Genomic DNA, 17463 nt, shown 5'->3' on the forward strand with positions numbered 1-17463 from the left:
TATTTCGGAGAAAATATATAACGGTAATGTAAGAGACGAAAGTGTAAATTTTAAAACTGAAAATGTAAATAAGCTCAATTTTCATGATCAGGTGTTTGTATTCAGTTTGTTTTCCGAAGACTTGAAGAAAGTGGATAAATAAACAATAGTGAAACCGTTTCATTCATGAAATAAGGCTTAAAAGAGTATTTAAGTAGTGAAAAGGTATTTCAAAGTTCGGTGAATGCGGATGTCTTTCAGTTTTGTGTAATTTTCTGAAAACCACTCATCAAAAGAATGTGATTCCCAGGTAACTCAACTGGATTTTAGGAGTTAATGATAGTTTCATTTCCAGGTCTTATTTGTTTAGTGATCAATTTTTATCTTAAGTTTTTTTAACATAAAATTACGGTTCTTGAAATAGGAAATCATGTTGGTATGGTTAAACAGGGTATTTAAGAAAGACAAAAGAACTATATAGAAGGAAGGCTTGCTAGGAAGAATGAAAATAAAATTTCTTGCTTACAGTGGCGTCACTATGGTGGGGGCTTCGCCCCCCGTCAGATGTTTGGCCTTCACTGGCCCTCACCCCCCAGTTGAAATTCCCTTTGTAGCTAAACTGTATCCCTTACAGTATTTACTAAGAGTTGAAAATTAATTGAAAGTTAATTTTCAATTAATTTCAAATACAGGTTTACTGATTACCAGTAATTTTTTTTTCCTTCATTCTCATGGATATATACATTCGAGAATAGTATATTTTACTAATTACAGAATGGGTACATTAGTTTTGGTTGTTCTAGTCAGAAGTAGTGAAATAGAAATGTGAGTGTTGAAAGTAGGACAAGCATGGCATTTTGAGATACTCGTAAGGCAACACCCAGAAATTCCTATTGTGAGATAATAAGTTTTGTGTTGATATTTGGTTCACAGATGATTTAACTAAAATAGCATGGGCTTCATTTCGTAATCATCCTTATTAATTTCATTTTGTGTAGGTGAATTAGACAGGTTTTCTATTATATGGGGCATAATTGGAGTGGCCACATAAACACCTTTGACTATATATATAATAACTAAGAGTGTCGGGGGTGTAAGGTCCAGTGCTTGAAGACATACACGGTCGGACTTGCTTCTTTTATTTTTTTATTTAATATTATTATTAGGCAGGAGACCATCCGTTGGTGCTGCAAGACTGCAAGAGGATGGCGTTCAGCTACAGTATATATGGTATTTTTTTTTTTTACTTATCTATCTGCCTAATGATAATATCTGCAGGTAGCGAATGGAATATTCTTTTTCCAAAATTCTTGGTGGTAAAAGAAGATAACCATGGCTTGACAGCGCATTTACCTGTAGAGGGTTGGATGTGGGTCTCTGGTTGGCATTGGTGTATGATTTGTCATCGATGGGTTCGGCATTCAGGCTCAGCGTTATGGCTGGCACCATGTGTTCATGGTGAAGTGGCGGCTCCTGAGTTAAAACGATGGAAGGGAGAGCACTTCCTCTTTACTAGGCCTATTAATCGATGGATGACGTTGCTGAATATGTAGAACCTCCGTCGGATGTAGTTGGCGGTAGCCTTCGGGATCTAGATTGCCTACAACAATGTAGGGTGGCCAACGGGGTCCTCGGTATGCAGTTCTGTAATGGCTGTAGATTGCTCCTACATGTAGAGGCAAGGTGACCGTTGTGAAAGGCGAGTAGTTGTCATACATTTTACTCATGGACTGGTTACTTCTCTGTAACTTTTGTTTTATGGTCATCTGAGCTGCCTCATGATTTCATTGTTAGAGAAGCTATCGTTGCCAAGTACCAGGATTATCCTGTCAATTTCTTTGGTGATGTTCTTCCAGGTTGGGCAATGTCCTTCGAACGCATGTGTCCATGACGTTCCATCAGAGAGTTTCCAGGGAAAAGGAAAGATGTACAACCATTGTAAAACAGCCTACCCTCGATCGTACTACACTGTTGTAGCCGGAAGAGTGTCTGGATGCCACCCTTTATCGCTGCCAACTACGTCAGATGGAGGCTTTATACAATCAAGAACTTCATTCGTTGATGAACTTCAAAATGGGACTCTCTTCCTTCCATCGTTAAACCCAGAGTGCCACTCTGGAAACTGTCTGTACTCGGAATATCGTTAGGGACAGCACATACGAGTAATGTCTAGGTAGATGAATGAATACAAGCAAAAACCTTGTTTTGTTTCCCACATATGACTTTTGGGAATATAAAATTTGATTAGTTACTAGCAGAGATAATTAAACATATAAGGAAGGCAAGAAAATGGACGCAAATGGAAAGGCGATCTCTTTCAATGTTACAGTATTATCATTAGGCCTATTTGGCTGTGATAGCGTATAATGACCGCTACCCTTACTTCTAGCGATGCTGCTTTGTTTCTTCGTCATAATAATAATATGATAATAATAATGATAATAATAATGACGATAAATACATGTACAGTAACGTGAGTAAGCATGGACACAAAATTTAAAGTTATATGTCAATACAGAGGTTACAGCAAGGTTTATTTCCTTTGGTTGTCTACAAACTTTATTATTATTATTATTATTATTATTATTATTATTATTATTATTATTATTATTATTATTATTATATTTTTACATGGTAAAAGCAAGCATTATTTGCGGCTGCACTTCGTTTACTCAGCAATTCCACAACAACCACACATGCTCTCCTTTTTGCTAAGTCTCGGTTGGTTGTTCCGAGTCTAGACTCTTATTCACTTCTAGACGCCCTGACATCACTTTGTATCATTTTGAAACAACCTGTGCTAGCAGTTAACCTTGTTGACTATTGCCATTAATAAAAAGTATCTTCATATTTAATAACAATTAGAAAAGCATAAGTAACTGTCTAAGATATGATAGATAGTAGTAAATAAATAAATAAAAGTGAACTCGGCTCTTTACACTGGAGAACTATGAACCTAAGGCTACAGTGCAGCCGACGTTTTGGGATCAGTAATTATATGGTCACCAGCTAGCATAAGGTAACTAAACGTGGCACCTGATATAACAGAGAACCTAGAAAAACGGCACAGATAGAAAAATAATTTGAGCTCCCGTAGAATGCTCGAGGGATGCAGCGCTCTCAGTAGTCGGACAAAGAGGGCTTTGTCATAAAGGATTATATAAAGTAAAGCTTTATACAGATATCACATAGGTAAACATCAGAATGAAATAACATGTTCACTGCGCGCAACAGTTTATACACATGTAATGAATAAGGGTAAACCAGTCAAACCGGACATCTAATACGGCAGTGTCAGTTATCTTTCTGTACATTAGTACTGTCAAGTAAGCCACGAGGTCAAAGAATAAAAGGAAATTTTAATTTTATGTAGGCCTAAGATGTAATGTTCCATTAACTCAAAAAATTTAGTACACGGGAAATATTTTGTCATCATTATATTTTACAGTTACCATTTTCATATTTGCAAAAGTTCTGTTAGCATTGTATGGTCGCGTATCATTATCACGAGTATCTTGTTTGGTTTCAGTTATGATTGTATCTAAATACTCGTATCTTTGTGTACAATTTGCTGTTCACTTTACAGCATACTGAAGCGCATGTAATGGGCTTTCAGCTTTAAATCTCTCTCTCTCTCTCTCTCTCTCTCTCTCTCTCTCTCTCTCTTCTCTCTTTTTCTTAATGTTTTTCGTGATGTTCACAAGCATGTTTTGAACTCGTAATTTTTCGGACAGTAAAAGGAAGGATTTTAGATTTCGTCGGTTAATGGTCCTTTATTCGACATAATCAACTTTCAGTGGGAAATGTAAATTTTCTTTATGGTTTTATCCTGAAACGATGATGGATGTTTTTGTTCGAACCGCCTCGAAGTATCGGCCGAAGTGTTTCAAAGCGATCTGTTTGAAGCAGCCAAGCTTAAGATTTTAGAATTTGTGAGTTAGTGGTCCTTTACTTGGCATATTCAACTTTCGATTGGAAATAAAATAATCTTTCTTTGTTCTTTTATCTTGAAACAATGGTGGATGTTTGGTTCGAACCACCTCGAAACAGCGACATAAGTGTTTCAAAACGACCGGTTTGAAAGGATTTCGGATATTGTGGATTAATGGTCCTTTGTTCGACGTATACGTTGTCGATGAGAAATAAATTAATTTTTGTTTATTCGTTCATACTGAAACTGTATGTTACTTGGTACTCTGTACAAGGTTTTCAGTTCGCTTGTAAGTCAGCTTTAGAAAAACTCGTGGAAATCAATGAACCTGTCAAGTCATAAAGTAGAGTATTTTGGAAATAAGTGAACTGTAAACATTGCAACACTGAAATCAATATTTAGCGCAGTAAGTTGGTGTTTCTTTATATTCTATTATAACCTGAAACGACTTTGGATATATTGCTCGAGACTCGAACCTTCTCGAAACAGCGCCTGAAGTATCTCAAAGTGACCTGTTCGAAGTCTCGGTTGCGTTCGAGACATCATTGTCCATGTTCGTCGCTCGCTACTGCTGCCTTGTTGCCGTGCACAATAAGAAAGCGCGTGTGTGTGTGAGTGCTACTCGTTGCATTTATTCAATTCTCCCCCAATCACACGACCTCTGCGTAAGGGTTCGGAAGGACAGACACAGTCAGCGCGAAAAGGGACGTTGTGGAAAATATATGTCAGAGTGAAATCGCTGTTATAAATGTCCGAACTGCAGGCTGAGAATTCACAGCCTCCTTGTAAACGTCCCCGCCTAGAACCTCCTGCTGTCAACGGCAATACGGTAAGCGAATTAACTCGAATTGCGCTTTATTCGTTGCTCTTCATTACATTTAATACGTGATCGGTGTCAGATTCTCAGTCTGGCGAGGCTGTGTTGAGATCTCGTCGTGTTGGCAAGGCGTTATTGCGCTCGCCAGCCGATGCTTCTTGCTTCTTTTGTCTCGGGAGTGATTGCCGTTAAAGCAAATTCTTTCAATTGCGTTGTATTACATTATCCTCGTCAAACTCACATTCTCAGGAGATTTTATCAAGTTCCCGTTGTGCTGGCAAGACGTTTTTTTCTACTTTAAAGACATTTATTCGGCTTCGTTTGTCTCAGAGTCGGGGTAGTTTTGAAAGACACGCCGTCTGGTCCGGTCCCGAAAATAAATCCTTCCGGTAGCCTAGTTGGTCATTAGTTATTAATAAACCGAATAATAAGTAATTATGCCTTCGTTTATAGGTAAACGACATCAGTTTGGCTTTATTATGCAAAGTTTTTTTCCTTAATCTTACACTACTGTATTCCTACCAGTAGGCCTAGGCTGTCAATCCTGTCACTGTCGCGCTGTGACTCATTCCCTCTAGGCGTACCAGTGGCTGGAAAATCATTTAAGGAGTTAATTTCTAGATGTAACCAAATTAATCAACTAAGTTACTGTCCTAGGTCTATTGTCTGTACAGCAGCAACAGTAGGCCTAGTTATGTAACCTGTCATTGTAGATACCCGAGGCATAATCCTAATTGGTTATCACCTAGGCCTACCCAAGTAGACCTTTTAAATATCCTTGTATTGATGGTTCTAGGATTTAGGATATCTGTGGATACCCAACATTACCACTACTAGGAGTCCATTAGGTTGGGAAGATTAGCCTGAGCAAGCATGGGTAAAAGGCTACATTTAATACCAAACAGTGTGAGCATAGGCCTATAGGGCAAGGAGCAAGGGTAATGGTATCCAGACCGTACGGAAAATGGTTCGGAGGAATGGAGCATAGGCTGGGCTAATGAAAAGAAAATTTGACACAACTGAAGATGACTGCCATGGCCTTATTCCCGCCAGTCGCTGACCATGGTATTTACCACACTGTTTTAGTTTATGATATATACTGTATCATGTTTGCTTATATGGTTATATCCAGAGGCTGGGTTGTTTATGATTGATTTATATTGTTTCTTGATTGTATTTACATTTAGCTTATCCCCACAGGCTGCTCTGTTTGTTTGTGATAGGCTATGCAGTATAATACTGTATCTTGTTTGTTTATGTTATCAAACCATAGGGGCTGTTTTAATAGCTAGTATTCAGTTTTGCAGAAAATTTTCATTAGGCCTTGGTCATGTGTCAAGAAATTACATACAGGGATATGGAAGATGTCATGATAGTAGAGAAAAAAAAATAGGTATGTAAGAAACTGCATTTTTCCTGAAACGAGGTTAGCATATTTGTAAACATTTGAAATTAGAGCGATAAGTCTAATGTTGCTGAAGATATAAAGGAACTGTAGTGATATATATAATCGTAGTAGAGATAGGTATCAGAACAGCCATTTTGAGGTATCAGAACGGCCATTTTGCACCTTTATTATTAGGATTAATTGTCATCTTGGAATGTACCCTGTATATAGCAAGATAGTGCGTGAATAGCTTTCAAGAAAATAATGTAATTTGTTCTTCAACATGGACTCTAAAAGGACTGGATAAGATCATTTAAGGCATGATAATCCCCCCCACGTGAAGTAGGTGGAGCCTAAGTATAAAAGAATATGCTGTATTGTACATCAGGGCAGAGGGTAGAATATTTCAGGAGTTAGGTTTGGTTAGGCCTATTGACCCTCTACTGTATGTAATTCAAGAATACTCTTGAGGATATCTTTCAAAAAAGCAAGGCACTAAGATATAAGAATTGATGGAAAAACTGAAGACAACTACTGCACCCCTCTGGTTCATAACTACCAGTTTACATGTAAAATGGGTGCCGTATTTTGTAGTAGCTCCCTGGGGAATGTAAAAACAAACAAACGAAAGTAGATATAAACAAACAAAAGACGTGAATGTAAACAAAAGACGGTAAATTTTCTGGTTGGTGACTGTCAGGAGCCAGGCTGCTTTAGTAGTCTTCAGTGTTACCATTAGTGTTGTGTTACAAAAACTCATTTCACTTGTCCTGCCAGCAAAGTTTACATATGGTAGGCAAAGCACATTAGCTAGTTGGATAGACAGACTGCTCTCCACATTTAGTGATCCTCTTATTGAGTCAGGTTTCTGTACAAAATCCTTTGACTGATCCACATCTCCATTTATCTAGATTAGGATAGTATGCAATCCGTTATGCCAATACTTCAGGTCCTTTTGCTTAAATGCATCAGATCATGTAATAGGCAAGAATGCTTGCATACATTAATATTGATAAAGCTCCATGATAGGTTTGTACATAATAAGGCAGTTTTATTGTTAATTTTGAAATGTAGATGTCAGATGATTGTTTATTCTGATGATTAAAGTAAGCTGTCTAGTTTTCCTGTAGTGTTCTCTTGAAGACTAGCCTTTGCACATGTTTCTCCTACAATTCTCATATTTCTGATGTTGGCAGTTAGAAATTCAAATGAAACTGATCTGGAGGCAGTAGAGCATTGACTATCATTGTACTGTATGCATAAATCACCTCAATTTGTTATTCAAGCTAATACAAGAAATGGGTTGTATTTCTCATCTTTAGTTAGTACTGTAATTTATTTTGAGAACTGACTTATGTTTAAAACTTTCCCTGATTACTATTTCTTGTGCGTATTGTAAGCATGACACTATGAAACATATATTTCTTTGCTGAATCATTTTGTGTAGATTATAAAATGATTCAAGTAACACACACACTTGATTAATTTATTTTAAAGATTTATTCCTCTTTGTCATTATGCTAGAACTACTGGTGTGATAGGACTTTTTTTTTTTTTTTTTTTTTTTCATGAATTTTGCACAAGTACAACCCCGGTCTGGTTGATGCATTTACCATCTCAATCTGCATTTGCTTTGAGTAGGGTAGAGCTTTTGAGTCAGATGTGAATAGGTTACATAACTGTTTGACGATAATATCTAAGTTGTACTATGCCGTAGAAGGATTTATTGTTACACATATTGTTAAGTTTGTACTCAGTGGACAGGATGTCTCGTCTTTTGTCCCACAGTGTACCGTTTGCTATTAGACACCCCAAATAAAAGAAATGTGAGAATTGTAGGAGAAACATGTGCAGAGGCTAGTCTTCAAGAGAACACTACAGGAAAACTAGACAGCTTACTTTAATCATCAGAATAAACAATCATCTGACATCTACATTTCAAAATTAACAATAAAACTGCCTTATTATGTACAAACCTGTCATGGAGCTTTATCAATATTAATGTATGCAAGCATTCTTGCCTATTACATGATCTGATGCATTTAAGCAAAAGGACCTGAAGTATTGGCATAACGGATTGCATACTATCCTAATCTAGATAAATGGAGATGTGGATCAGTCAAAGGATTTTGTACAGAAACCTGACTCAATAAGAGGATCACTAAATGTGGAGAGGAGTCTGTCTATCCAACTTTTATTGTCAAGTTTGTACTCAGTGGACAGGATGTCTCGTCTTTTGTCCCACAGTGTACCGTTTGCTATTAGACACCCCAAATAAAAGAAAGTCATATGAGTCTTCAGTTAGAATGATGACAGCATGGAAAACAGTGTTATATTTTGCTGACAACTGTTATTACCATTTTTTGACAGAGTATTATTATTATTATTCAGCAGATGAAACCTGATCATATGGAACAAGCCCACAGGGCCCATTAACTTGAAATTCAAGCTTCCATTAGGAAGAAGTAAGAGGAAGTAAAGGGTCATACAGAAAGAAGAGATCCCATTTATAAAAAAAAAAAAAAATGATAAATAGATAAAAACATTAAAATGCAAGGAGAATAGTATTAGGGTAGTAATGCATTGTGTCTTTGCTTGAACTTGTCAAGTTCCAATTGCATGGCATCCTCTGGGAGGCTGTTTCACAGTTCAATGGTGTGAGGAATAAAGGCCCTCTGGAGCTGAGAGGTTTGACAGCGAGGCATGTTTACTGCATATTGGCGCTGCTGTTCAGCGAATCTGGTTGCTCTTAGCAGATAAAGGGGATCAGGGATTAACTGTTAATGTGAAAGATCTCTGTTGAAATACAACTTATGAAAAAGTGACAAACAAGACCATCCATCAAAGGTCTAAGTCGTAGTTGCTACTACAGTATATGGAAACAGAAACCTACCACCATGAACTGGTATATGTAAAAGAGATAAACCTCTGGCTGAAGCAGACAGCCACACCGGGGAACAGTATTCCAATACAGTACAGGAAGTACAAATGACCTAAAACAGGTTGGGTTGATTTTATCACTGTTATGAAGTCTTACGAACATTACTTAACTTTCATTAGATGTTTCTCAAAAGTTATACGTGAGTCAAAAGTTACACATAGAATAGCTTAAGCTTCAGATTCAATCAGCAAAGTTCCATCCACCTGAAGGGCGGGATGGGGTGGGAAATCTGTACGAGCTCTGCTAATCAATAGTGTTTTTGTTTTACTGGAGTCCACCCTCATACCCCACCGACTACCCCATTCCCTGATCCGTTCCATGTCCTGATTAAGGCTGAGGGCAGCTTCATTTCTCATAAGTGAAGACTTGACTACATCCACTAGTGTTGCATCATCGGGGCATATTGAACAATCTTGTTTTCCAGGCCAGCAACCTTATCATTCGTATACACTAAAAATAACTGGACCAAGAACAGTGGAGTGAAATGTTTCTGCACATTCAGCTGTAGTTTGAATAACAACCATATAATGTATGCTTGGAAGGTTTTCTTTGAAGATTAAAGGTAATGTAAAACATTGGGAGGAATTAAATGACAAAGCTAGGTAGATTACTCTACATAGCAAACGCATATATTTTTCCCCACTTGCACTTTCCATGATTTGAGTGTGTAATGAAATTTACTTAAAAGTAAGGAGCAGTGAAGTATGCTTTGTGCGCCGTCACTAAGAAATCGTAAAGAGAAAACATAATAAAATTGATTAATGCGACCAAAATGAGCAAATATGGAATAGAATTAATAATTAAAATTAAGGAAAATGAGACCAGAATTGAGTACTATAAGCTGAGGATAATTAAAACTGGTAAATAAAAAGAAAACTCAAGTAATTGTGGTTGTGACAATTTTTATTATTTGACATTTAGGTGTATAGTATGTCTGCAAGTTTGTCAGGTTTAGACCTAGAGAAAACCATGTACAAATTACACCTAATTCCAGTTTATGATCTAGTTTGTGTACCATACTTTAGAGGCTCCCAGGCTTATCCTTAGCCATCTTTAGAAGTTCAAGATGACACTATGCTTTTGCAGCTTGAACCAGATCATGAAGGTTCTGAGGAATACCCTTACCCTACAATTAAAACTCAAGCTTAGTTGCATCTCAAGTTTTTACAGTAGGCTAAGGGTAGGTTTGGGAGCTTTTGCAATGAGGTTTTAGTAGCCTAGATCATAGACAGCGAATGACAGTGAAGAAGTGCACCATGTTTGATTAAATTAAGGCATAGTTTTATAACTTAGGGACAGTTGTCCGAGGACCAATATCCCCACCTCCCTCTCTGTGTGAAGTTGTTGTTCAAGATGTTAATATAGGTAGATTTGGCTAAGATGTACAATATTTCTGGTGAGGTTTACTGTGGCCAGTGCATTTGCAGGGAACTATACTGTACTGTATATGTATCCAAGCATTACCTTCTTGTGAAGTTTGTTTTCGTGCATGTCTTGTAATTGGCTACCATCTAATTCTTAAATGCCAAGCTAACCTTTGCTAGCCTAAGTTTGTAAATCTTGAGGTTCCGTCCTCCTGAACTGCAGACAGTTTGTGTAGATGCAGCATAGTTTATGTCCTACATAGAACTTTGTGTTTAACACAGAAATAGACCCCCCCTTTTTTTTTTTTTTTTTTCTTCTTCTTCTTCTTCTTCTTCTTCTTCTTCTTCTTCTTCTTCTTCTTCTTCTTCTTCTTCTACAAGTATGTTCTTGTTGAGGAATATTCAGCAGTTGGCAAAGGACTACTTTGGAAGGTCTTGCTCATACTGATGAACTTGCTGAAGGCTGAGGTACCTTATTGAATTGATTTTAAGGGGTTGAGGTTTGAGGCCAAGTTATGTCTGTCTTTAGTAGCATGTAGGTATGGTAATACTCTTTCAGGAGCCTCGATGGCTCGGTTGGTAGAGCAGCAACCTCAGACTTCATAGAGGTCTGTGGCGAGGGTTCAATCCCCACAGCCGACCGGTCAGAGAAGGCGGACACTTTGCTATCCATGTAGACACCCCGGGATTACATATGTAATCAACGGATAGGTTTGCTGAAAGCAAATGGGTGTTACAGACTAATACACACATAAACAAAGCCACTCCAACATCTTCTAAAAACATAACAGACACCTCACACGTCTCGAACTGTCGACCTAACCGCCCAGTTCTCACTGCTGGGAGAAAGGGAGCTGGGGATTTGGTACAATACATGTACACATTCGTTACCGGGGTCTAAGCGATGTCAGGCAGGGCAGCTGATCGAGGCTACGGCCTACCCCACCCCAAAATCAAAGTCCTTCAAAAGAAGGCATCGTGCTTACCCCATATAAAAATGGGAAAAAAAGCACGTTAAAACGAAGAAGATGGTAATATTCTTTCACTTTTTTGTTAGTATGGGAACAGTACTTAAATCACCTGAAAGGGTAGTGAACCCAAATTTCCAGTACACCACCATACAGCTAACAGTTTTTAAAAAGGTGCTCTGCAGGCATTATGAAAGGTTGCTTGCTGTGTCTCTTTGGCCCCTAGTTGCACCCACCTTTTAGCTTTCTACTTTTCATGTTCCTACTTTCCTCTTGAGCAGTCTGACCACTGTCTTGAGTACTGAATGACTGAAAGTGCCCCAATTGTTGGCTTTAGGTTTGTTGAAGTGCTCTGACATTGGAGGAAGAATAATTCAAGACTAAAGAGAGCTAACTGAGACAGTGGTGTTGAAGATAACATAATTCCAGATCATAACTGTGGAGACACTGTATTTGTTTACAGAGTAAGGAGGACATTATGTATTCATGTATATTTGTCTGTTCATAAACTACTACAGTATTAGAATATCCACAAACTTTAGTTTGGTTGAAAAAATATCCACTCCTGATTCCTTATCAGAGTTTGATTAAGCATGTTCTCTTTAAAACAAAAGTCAGTGTTTACACTTTTTGCTTGCCTTTTGGTTCAGAGGGATGGGTCGCCTATGCACACCATCTCAAGAGTCTTGAAAGCTTTCATTGCCTTTGCTTGAAAAGAATCCTTGTGGTATACTGGTGTCATAGAACAATCAGTTTGGAGAGAGACACTGTTTAGTAGGCCATCTTAATGAGTGAATTGGATTCCAAAGAAAATGTTATGCAGGGAAACAAGAGGGAAGAGACCTCTTTTGCTCTACTCTATGTGAAGTGTGATCTGTATCAAGGAGAAATAAATAATTTGGAAGAAAATGTCTGGAACTGAAGCCTCTCGAGGCAGAGGGTTAGTGAGACAGAGGAGGAAAGGCATGATAAATGGCATGACTAGCTCACCATTGGCAGTAGTACTCATTGAAACCATATTAGTAGTAGATCTTGTGTAAAGAAAATCTCTCAGCCTGGAAGAATTCATGATGATAAAGACTATGATTAGTTCCTCTGATTGTGGCAGTTCCTTCTTCGTAAAACTGCGAAAGCTGGCAAACAGTTTTAAGAGAAAATAGCCATCAATTTTTCCTTTCCAAGGGGCCAAGGATGAGTCTCACATACAGGTACATTTCCCCTTTTGAACATGCAGAAGGAGCATTTGTGGTGATTCTTATGGCTGGTGTTGTGACTTCCAGTTTTCGTTTTTAGAGGTGGGTGTTCATTTGCTAAACATACATGCTGTGTAAATTGCTTTTCTTACTGTTTTAAAAAGCTTTCGAGTCATGTTCCATATTAGTTTATGCATGAAGGAGCCATTGTTATGGATGGAAAAATACTTCTTTGTGTAAAATGCCATCTTGAAGTATCATGCTGCCAAGGAATTTAGGTTATTTATAAATCCAAATTGTATGGTTTACAAGCTTGTTTGGCAGTAGTCACTGAGAATATTTGTTAAAGACTGCCATTGCATTATTGGAACTTACTAGATTGTTCTATTGATGATATCCATAAAAGTGAGTTTAAGTTGAATGCTGGATACCAATTCCTACCTGAATGTGAACTGTAAGTGGCAGCTCACCTAATTGTTATTTTACTTTGATCTTTTGTTGAGGTAGCAGAAAAAAAAAGTATGCAGCTTTATTATCCCTAACTTTTAATCCAGAATAGGCAAGGGTCTTGGAATTTTCAGTTAAAGGAGGTTGATCCAGCAGTGATTTTTGTAAAGATAGGCATAAGTGACACTGGTTAGTGGTTACTGTAGTTCCTTCTACAGTCCTACTTCAAGAGCCGTGGGTGCCATTTGGCATTTCATTCAGTTCTGGCATGACTGTGTGATCATATTGTATTGGAATACCACCAGGTAATCAATGACTTATACGAAATTAACTGTACAGCTTGAATGGAGAAAGCTGTCAGTGGAATACTTTAACAGGTTCTCATAATACAGTGAGGACTTTTACCCTCCAATAATGTCAGGTTTGTGTCTAGGATGTGACACTTTCAGGGGTCATTTAAATGTTTGGCTCTTTATGAATAGATGTACTGTACAATTGTTTATCAGTTTTTGGGTCTTCATTGACAATGTAGCTCAGGTGCTTAATCTTTACTTGGGTGGAGAAGGTTAGGTATTTGGCTGTGACAGCAGTTTAATATAGGCCTCATAGTCTTACCCTTGATGAATTGGCTTAGGCACTACTGAACTATGGGATGTCCTTGTCAAAGATATTAGCTTAGCTGATAAGATCTTGAATTCGACATTGGAATGTTGAAAGTTATACTGTGTTATGATCATTACAAAGTGCTCGGTTTTTTTAGTAGTTCGTATGTGGTGTATTTTAAGCAACATCATACAAATACCTGGTTTTATAAATTCTCAGGGAATTCGCTCCCACGTCGAGATGGCTAAATGCATTCATTTGTCAACGTTTAATACCTTGGATTTGGATTTTTGAAAAGGATGAGGTAACATCAGTGTGACAGGTTTAAAGTGGGAACTAGGTGTAGTTACTTGTCATGTTTGGGACATTCTTACCTTTTATTTTAAAAGCAATGCCATATCTGGCTTCTTTGTACATTTCAGATTACGTGAATAAGAATATCTTTGCACATGTATTTTACTTAAATATGGTTCTTGTGTGTTTGGTGTTTTGATAAACATGAACAAAGGAAGTTTTGCAAAGGTCTACTTAATTAGGTCCTATTTTGCCTAAAAATATGGTTGTGTTGTAACAACCATACAGTGTAAGTTAAATTATTGTGTGCTTTTAATAATTGTGAATACTAACAGTCTTCAGTTGATGATTTTTCTCGACTTGTTCAGTATTTTAGCAGGGGTGCTGAATTTTGTATCAGAAAAAAAATAATTTGAAGCTTTTTGGTATAGGTAATAAAGTTATATCGTCTTTTACATGTACTGGAAGTTTTAATTCTTGAACACGTTTCAGTGTCTGATTCATACTACTGTTTTCATGAATGCTTTGTTTGTACCACTTGTCTTCTTATACATTCATTGTTGTGTTCAATGTCACATTTGGTAGAGTACTTTAAAGTAGTGCTGATGTGTTCCGTTCCTTTTGAAGTCATACATGGCAACAGGTTTAGCTTTGGTTTGTTGGTTTTTTTTTTTTTTTTTTTATCTTTGCATGGATGACAACCTCCATACCACTTATACAGAGAGATTTAGCATATTAAGACTATGCATGTTGTTATTGGAATTTTTTAAGTACATGCATTGTAAATTTTTCATTGTCAAGGGAAGAACAGACAGAAAAAATAAAGTACCAGACCTGTTATACATGAGAATGCAGCATAAATTAAGAACTGCTGTGCATACATGAGAATGCAGCATAAATTAAGAACTGCTGTGCCTTGGCAGTAAATGGAAAGGTGACCACTTAGAAAAATCGGACACCTTTACCCCGTAAGTCCTTAGGCCATCCATTGGGCTATTAACCTCATCTTATAAATCCGTTATGGAGAGTAACACCTGGCTCATTGCATAGTTGTTTATTTTGTAGCAGTTAAAGCTTATGGAATGCTTTAGTGTTCATTGATGCCATCCATAGGATATTGTTCTTGGCGTCCTAAAAATTACATTTTGGGGGTGGGGTGGGAAGGAAACTTGTGTAAGAAGTTTCATAAATGAATGCGCGTCGTTTGATTGAATTGTGTTGGTGGTAAAATGTGCCGTATACAGTACGTATTTATTGGATATTTCTGAGTAGCGTACAAGCTAATTGCTAGAATGATATATTCTTTACGGAAAAACGTTCAGCCGTAATGAATCTTTTAATAGGACCGCGTCTATGGTTCTGAGGTGGGTAAGTTGTGGCCATGTTTTTGAGATGCTAATATTTTATGTGCAGATCTATATATATAATTTTTTTAAAGGTCTGCTGTTATTTCGTATACTAGCTTTGATAAATGAATCTAGAGACTGAAAAATTCAGTCCATGGTGGTTTGACGAATCCGCTCAGTTTGTGATGCAGTCCTTGCAGAAATGTAGAAGTTATGCTTGGAATGTGTACGTTTTCTTTGGATGCGTTTTCTTTGATAGCTCTAAAAATCATCTGCATTTTGCTGCTTAAAATGTATTTTAATGTTTAAAAATGCACTTTCATTAAAAAAAAATTTTTGGCATCAGTTATTTTTCACATTTGATTAATATTGCCTAAATTATGGAAGTAGGTTAGTGACGTCAAGCGTGTGGGAGGTGGCGGCTTCATGTACGTCATGATGCCGGCTGTCAACCCCGAGTGTTGCAAGAAAAATTGGCTTCGTTTATGAATAGTTTAAACACTCGCTTTAGGCCATGTTTACTGATTGAAGTGTATCTGTGCACAGGACATCTCTAGCCATTGATTTTTGTTGTATTATTTTAGCAAGTTGTATTTATAGACTTAAAACTCCCGTGGTCTATACTCGGCGACATTTGGAGATGAGTTGCCAATGATCTTATTTTTGTTAGGGTTAAGGTTTGTTCAGTTATGTCCGATATTTTCTTTATGTGGCCTGTGCATCATCGTAAGAACTTGCACTTTGGTGCGTGTACTTGAGGAACTTTTATGTACACTCATTTCCGTTCCACATTGCTTTGTTAATGGCATTATAAGCGATACTGGGTGCGCAGAGGCCGGCGTGTTCAGGCAAAAATCAGGCTCCAGTTTAGTTGCGATAGTGTGAGTGAGCGGTGAGGAGACGACTAACTTGCGTTGGTAGCTCTTTGTGAACAACGGTACAGCTTTATCTCATACTACCTGTATTTATCAGCCAACCGTTGTTGGGTGGGAGGAGGTACGTGTACAACTTTGGATGTAAAGCAAGCTGGTCATTAAAAATCTGTTATACATGTAAGGTTTACAGAATCGTAGATATTCCCCGGCGCCTACCCGGATATACATGGAGAATTTTCTATAATCTAGACTATCCCCGGTTGCATACGCATACCATACACTACCTCAGTTCTGAGAGGCAGAACGTGATCGTGAGAGTTCTTGGTGGCTCGGGATGTGTGGTTGATGACGTAGCTTTCTCCGCGACAACGTTAACTTCCATTATTAGTTGCAGACGTAGTAGCTTCTGGCCCGATTGTGTGCCGTTACTAACATTTCTCGATTCTGTGAAGCCCTCGCCTTGTGACGTGTTACTTCGTGTTAGTGAATAGCGTCCAGCAACGCTTCCCAGGGTAGTGAGGGCAGCACGCCCTTCGAGTTTTAGTCCGAAGTGGTGCAATAAATACTTACTTTCCATTGTACATCTTCCCTCCAGGCGGTGTCGCAGCTGGCACTAGAGGGAAGTTCGGTGTTTCACCCAGTTCCCGCGTTGCGTGATAACTGGTGAATTTTCTTCCCGTCGGTTAGTTGTTTTATTTTTCATTTTTCCGTGGAGCATTTTCTCTCGAATTGCATTTCAGAGGAAGCATTATTCAGTGCAGCAGCAGTTGATTTCCACCAAGGGTCTTTAACGTCCACTGCAGGCAGACTGCGTCAACCCCACCCACCCTCTGGCCCTCCTTGTCTCCCCTGTCTTCTTACCCATGGTAGGATCCTACCACACCCACAGCAGCCTTCCTGTCGGAAGAAGGACGTCAAAGGACATCGAATAACTTCCCCTGTTTTTCTGTCTGAGGAAAAGTAGCCGTGACGTTTTGTGCTCGAACTGTTTTGCGCAAGGTGGTGTAATTTTCATTTATGTATATGTCGCAGCAAGAGTGCTTATGGCGTACGGCTATTGGGTGTGATTGTATGTTTTATAGTTTCTAATTGCCTTTTTATCCTGTTGATTACCATATGTGTGTGGGGACTGTAAACATCCAATAAGGGAGAGAGAGAGAGAGAGAGAGAACGCATTTGCATATAAGTGAATGGTGCTGTGTATGTAGGGAGTTTGACAACCTGCTGGTAATCCACAAGTCAATATTATGTATATATATAATGTATATATAATTGGAGGATGTACTTTTATATTTGCCATGGGTGAAGGCTAGAGTAA

General features: G+C 38.1%; 1 protein-coding gene across 11 annotated transcripts in view; it reads left to right on the forward strand.

The window, feature by feature from the left end:
* The window catches only part of Uba1 (ubiquitin-like activating enzyme 1), a 132606-nt gene that overhangs the window by 35710 nt on the left and 79433 nt on the right, over positions 1 to 17463 (forward strand). The window contains exon 1 of one of the 11 annotated variants that reach the window (XM_067104913.1): positions 4367 to 4739. The exons of 2 other annotated variants lie outside the window; for them this stretch is intronic. In XM_067104913.1, the coding sequence (XP_066961014.1) occupies positions 4659 to 4739 (81 nt within the window). In that variant the 5' untranslated portion in view covers positions 4367 to 4658. Of the gene's footprint in view, positions 1 to 4366; positions 4740 to 15687; positions 16828 to 17463 lie in introns of those variants that run through there. 8 more of the 11 variants (XM_067104917.1, XM_067104911.1, XM_067104920.1 and 5 more) reach the window with 8 other exon arrangements.

Source organism: Macrobrachium rosenbergii, chromosome 6, assembly GCF_040412425.1.
Source record: "Macrobrachium rosenbergii isolate ZJJX-2024 chromosome 6, ASM4041242v1, whole genome shotgun sequence".
Lineage (NCBI taxonomy): Eukaryota > Metazoa > Arthropoda > Malacostraca > Decapoda > Palaemonidae > Macrobrachium > Macrobrachium rosenbergii.